The 5,623-nt window shown below is 45.2% G+C and overlaps 1 protein-coding gene across 1 annotated transcript; it reads right to left on the bottom strand.

Moving 5' to 3' along the window:
- Positions 1-596: 596 nt before the first annotated feature.
- Positions 597-5,623, bottom strand: LOC123122269 (rab GTPase-activating protein 22). The gene is made up of 5 exons (XM_044542449.1): positions 5,186-5,623; positions 3,506-3,641; positions 3,351-3,400; positions 2,644-2,697; positions 597-2,314 (listed from the first exon to the last, which is right to left on the bottom strand). The coding sequence occupies exons 1-5, from the start codon at positions 5,455-5,457 to the stop codon at positions 1,072-1,074; spliced, it is 1,755 nt and encodes a 584-aa protein (XP_044398384.1). The 5' UTR covers positions 5,458-5,623; the 3' UTR covers positions 597-1,071.

Genomic DNA, 5,623 nt, shown 5'->3' with positions numbered 1-5,623 from the left:
GAGGATGACTGAAACTAATCATCTTCAGGGAGAACGACTGGAGGCCCTCCTTCAGACGACTGCCAGGCCGACTGGACACTAATCATTTACAAGTAAGACGATTAGTTCTAGTCGTCTTGCCCCAAGCTGACGCCGTATTATTTGTGAAAAATATCTAAACCATGTATTATTTCTGTAAATTAATTAAAAATGTATTGTTTAAAAAAAATAGCGATGCACTGTACCTAGTATATATTTTTTGGAATAATAAGTTTTTTAGGCAATTTTGGAATAATAAGTATTGTATAATCAGCTTCTTAGGCATGTGATTCTTAAAAATTTATGGGGCCCATTTTACATTTCGCCACGGGCGCACTAAATTCACGGAGCCTGCCCTCTCTACGACACCTCTAATACCATTTTTACCCAGATGTTGCAATCTATCTCCTCACAACAACAACAACAAAAAAAGATGTTGAAATGAACTGTTCCCTCAAGCAGTAGGTGGCAAGTATGTATGGAAGTCTGACACTTAGCGCCATTTTACAGTAAGTTGGACCCATAAACTGATATAAAAAAATCAACCTTCCAAGGCCACAAAATGAGACACTTTGGACTTTCTTTTTTTGCAAAAAGATCAGATCTATTATAAAGGAGTACTTTCCCAGGAAGTACCGCTGCTACCAGGCGTGCAAAGTGCAACATACATACTATTACACAGAAGAGAACGTTTTGGACCCTTGCATCGACAAACTGCGCGCAAAGGCACCTCTGCGCCGGTTATTACTTCATACCTTCACCGTGGATGAGACCGTCATCCGTGAAAAAAATCTGTTCGTTCGCCTATAACAGGTTAAACCATGAATAGCAGTCGTATTTCAGTGCCTCGTATGCCAGGGCGCGCTCAGGCGCCCTCGCTCTAGGTTACAACATCCTCTATACCTAGGAGTGGGTTCGTTCGTGTGCCAGGAACCTGACAGAAGATAACAGAACGCTTTCGACGAGCAGCAGCAGCAGAGATACCTCAAAGTTCCGACGAGGCCTCCATTGTCGCCGCCGCGAGAACGAGGGTGAGCTGGCACCTGCATTAGCTCAGATCTTGTCATGGAGGTTAACGACCAGGTCGTGCGCGTCGTCCAGCAGCCTCCACACGTCCAGCTGCCCGGCCATGCTGTTGCACTCTCTTAGTATCTCGTCCATGCTGCTGTACTTCTCGATGATCAGCTTCCTCCTCTGCAGGACGCAGGCCGCGATGGCGTAGAGCAGCAGGTCGTCGGTCGGCGGGGCATGCAGCCTTATTTTCCCCCAGGTGGTCCTCCCGATCCCGGCCCGGATGGCTGCCTGGTCGGCCCACATCACCTCCCACAGGCACACGGTCTGCTCGAAGGTGAGCTCCCTCCTGAAGAGCACCACCACCATTCTGTACACGAAGAAGCAGTCCTCGGCCTGCAGCTTCTGCAGGTGCCTGTACAGGTGCGAGTCCTTGCGCTTGATGATCTGGGACACGATCTTCAGCTGCCTCTTTATTCCAACCTCGTCCAGCCTGAAGTTGTGCCTGGCTTTCCTCATGAAACCCACAAAGCACCAGAATGCCGCATCGTCCTCCTCCATCACTGCGATTATCGGTGACAAGAGATCACTCATACCTTGGCAGTAACCGATCTCCGGATCGTAGATCGCATATGCTTCAAGAAGTCCGACCAACCGAGCAGCATGGTAAATCATATGGGGCTCTAAATGATCAAAATCTTTCAACCCAACAGATGCTGCAGACTGTAGAGCTTTCTCCTTGGGGACTTCAGCCTGGTCACGGGAGAACGAAATCCATTCCGCATTTGCCCGGATAGCATCTAGCCTTATGATGCGTTGCCATGTCGCGAAGTCCTCCGGGGTTCTGCTAGACCGAAAAATATCTGCCTTGAACGAAGTACTCCTGGCAAATTTAGGATCCGGATCGCAGCTCTCCTCGCCACACACGGATATCCTTCCAGAGTCATCTTCATCCGATGATTCGGAATCAGAAGATTCTGACTCTGCTATGCATGGATATGCATCAATTAACTCGCTTGTGTCTTCTTCCATAGATTCTATAACATCATCACACATAGTGATTTCTGGTTGCTCGGCCTCGCTGTGTTCAGGCTTCGGTTCCTCGAGTGACCTAGACGCTTTCTCGACATTGACATCTTCAAAACAAGGCGATTCTGATCCTTCAGCACCACTTCCGTGAGCAGAACACTCCTCATTATTCACTTCATTTATTGACTTCAGCCCACTTCCTCTGTACCCATTCAGAATGTGCTGGCACTGCCGCCTAAGTTTTTCATACTCTTTCCTGAACAGAAAGCTATGTCAGTCCAAAACTCTTGACAGATTAGGCAGGATATTAATAGAAGTAGAACATCATAGGTTTACTTGGTCATTTGCTTTAGGCAGTTACAAATTCACATCACCATTCTCGTGCGAACTAATCAGGGGAATAAGATAGTGCTGAGCAAAATGTTTATGGCTATGCAGTATCACATATTTTTAGTTCTTTACAAAGGGTATCATGGCACACTGAGCGAAATGTTTATGATTAATTCAAACCAGGCATTCAACCAAACAAATAAAGCAAAGACCAGTTTATATTAAAGAACTACTCTTCAGTAATTAATATAGTACCTTTTTTTAATCCTGATGGTATTCCGCTCCTCTTCGGAGCTATTTAAATCATAGCTGCACACAAAATCGACAAGGTAAATCTCTCTGGATTTGAAGTGGCAAAGTATATTAAATAAGAGCATATAAACTAATTTTTTGAACACAATCTAAACATAATTTAGGATATCAACCACAAATTGAAGGTAATATTGCAATTACACATTCTTATAAGGTTGCTGCCCATGTTCATAAGATAAGGTCACAAGACCACACTCATTGCTCATGACAAGATCGATACGTACGAGATTTACGAGCACTGTATTCCCTGTCCTTATTTTGAGTTGACTAGTTAATAAGCCGGGTTCGTACACAATCAAGAATGACACCAAGCATTCCAATGATGAAGACAAGTGTGTTGATGACAGCAGCAGTGACCATAGGCATGAATGACACACCCAAAAAGACATCCATCCAAGCTCATGCGCATGTGGGCACATTGCGTTTTGCAGGATAGCACTTGGTGGTAATGCTATTACTGTATTACTACAGCCATATGCGCCTATTTCCTCCCTAAAACATTTGCCGATCATCTTGATTATCTTTTGCTTTAACTGACTACATCATCATCCAACAAGGTGCTCTGGGGAATATTTGTGTGTAGCTGACATCTCAAATTTGGTCAAAGATATGAATTTACTACTAAGAATGGAAGAGATCAAGAAACTCACACTCCTAGTAGGAAGGGCCAAACTTCAGCCCGAATGCCTGGTTCAATACCCTGGTACAGTAAAAGAAGTGTAAATTTTCAGTGTGTAAACTACAACCAAGCATCATAGACAAGTACATATGCAGTCCATATATGCAAATGCCTAACTATGCTTACCCCACTACGGACTTTCTTTAGGACCTTCTTTCCCCCATCACGAAGTTTCCCATTAGCTGAAAATTGACCGTCCCACTGTTGACGAGAAAGTACTCTTTTCCTTTTCCTTCGAGACCACGGAGATTTAATTCCTCCCCTGACAAAAGGAATTGTATGTTTTTAGCAAAGAGCATAAGCAGAGGTATTGGTGAACGAAAGAAAAGGTCGGCAAACAAACTAGCTAGCAATATACTACAGTGCCATACTGCAGTCCAGTGCCATGACATGCACATTTCGCATCTACTCCCTCCGTTCCACAATACATGCCTTCCATTTGTCAAAATATAGATGTATCTAGACATGTTTTAGTATATAGGTACATCCATTTTTGGACAAATGGAAGTCAAGTATTTTGGAACAGAGGGAGTACTGTTCATAGGCACATAGATACGGCACATAAACAGTGAATTCTTCAATTCCTTAGTTTAATCATACTTTCATGCTTATTTAAATGCATCATACTTAATTTAAAACAGTGTGCATGAGAAATCATTAGGCATACACTACTGTAAATAAAATTGAGGTGATTAGTTTATCAAATCAGCTTCATATAGAATAAGTTCCCCGCAGTTACGATTTTCGGAGTTATTACTTATTATACTAAAACTAGGCCACTTCCAGGGCAGGTTTATTGTTAATTGCATCAATAGATTTTATACTGCTCGCCCATATTTCAAATCAACCATATATAGCCGAGCCTTACATTAATTTCTAACAATATAAGCTCAAGCTCAAAATGGAGCCGCGGTCAGGGTGAGCTTAGATGAAATGACTTCAGTGAGAACATATGATCATTTCTATGTAGTTTTTTTTTTGTATCACTACGTTGGTGAAAACAAACAAGCTGAAGGGCAACAGAACAATAAGCAAAACTTAAATGTATGGTTTGGGAATTGGTTTGGGGCACACAAGCTTAGATGGCTCATGATTGACGATGTTCCGTAACTCCGCGTTAGTAGAATTGCACAGAAGGAACTAGCTCAATTTCATAGGTAACCGTTCAAGTGTGAAAGCTTCACTATCAAACCAAATAAATGCATAACATATTCAGTGTTACTAATTTTTAAAGTATTATTCGGTATTATTTTCAGGAACCAAAATTTGCTTTCCTTGGGGGACAGGCCACCTCCAAGGTCCTACATACCATGGCGTCTAACATTAAGAATCAACAAAAGCTACCTGAAGTAGCTCTTAATTCAAGCCAGCAGCAAGCAAGCTACCTCTCGGTTCAAACACCAATGCACACTTTGAAATCTGTAAGTTGAGCACTAACATTATCACTATACTAGATCAAAAGACCACCAGAATATAACTTACATACTTAAACTCACAAAAGAGGCATATTTAGAACAAAGTATACAGCTAACTCATTCGTAGAAATGACAAGTGATTGAAGCAGTAAGCCAAGCCATCACCACACGATCTACTCTAATCGAGGCTGCAATGTAAAGCTCGACTGGATCGAAACAGAACACAAAAAACTAATTCGAGCATTTCAGTGGCCTCCAGGCCACCAATTCAACTACAGCGAGGTACGCCGGAGCCCACAGCACCAGATCAGAAGCTATGGAAAGGCTGAAAAGTTGGCATTTTTACTCCCCGGCTTTGGCCAATCCAGAGGGGGAAGGGGAGGGAACCCACCGATCCGAGCGCGGCGAGGAGGAGGCGGCGGGCGAGGACGAAGACGAGGCCGCGGCCGCCGCAGACGCAACAGACGCCAAGGCGGGCACGGAGCTCCCCGCGGCCGCGGCGGCCGCCGCCGCCGCCGAGGATGAGGAGGAGTTGGACGAGGCGGCCGCGACGAGGAGCGAGCGGATGTGGATCCAGGAGGAGGAGGGCGGGGACGACGCGGCCGTCGGGGAGGAGGAGGAGGACGGAGAGGTCGAGGTGCTGGATCGCCGCAGGGCCTTCATGTCCGTCCGTCGGTCCGTCGGTCCCTCTCACCCACCTACTACCCTCCACTACCAGCACCAGCACGGCCTCCGCCCCCGCCTCGCCGGCGCCATCCCCACCGCCCCAGGATCTCGTCGCCGGCGCCTACCACAGGTTAATCCGGTTTTCCCCCCACCGTGCTTTAAC

The sequence above is a fragment of the Triticum aestivum genome, chromosome 5D (genome assembly GCF_018294505.1).
Source record: "Triticum aestivum cultivar Chinese Spring chromosome 5D, IWGSC CS RefSeq v2.1, whole genome shotgun sequence".
Taxonomy (NCBI): Eukaryota; Viridiplantae; Streptophyta; class Magnoliopsida; order Poales; family Poaceae; genus Triticum; species Triticum aestivum.
The sequence above is the reverse complement of the archived record's forward strand: the minus strand, read 5'-3'. Positions and strand labels throughout refer to the sequence as shown.

Coding starts and splice junctions, on each gene's coding strand:
- LOC123122269 (XM_044542449.1), bottom strand. CDS start 5,457: ATGAAGGCCCTGCGGCGATCCAGCACCTCGACCTCTCCGTCCTCCTCC. Junction 2,698..3,350: donor TGGCCCTTCCTACTAGGAGT/GTGAGTTTCTTG, acceptor TTTTGTGTGCAG/CTATGATTTAAATAGCTCCG. Junction 2,315..2,643: donor ACCATCAGGATTAAAAAAAG/GTACTATATTAA, acceptor CTTTCTGTTCAG/GAAAGAGTATGAAAAACTTA.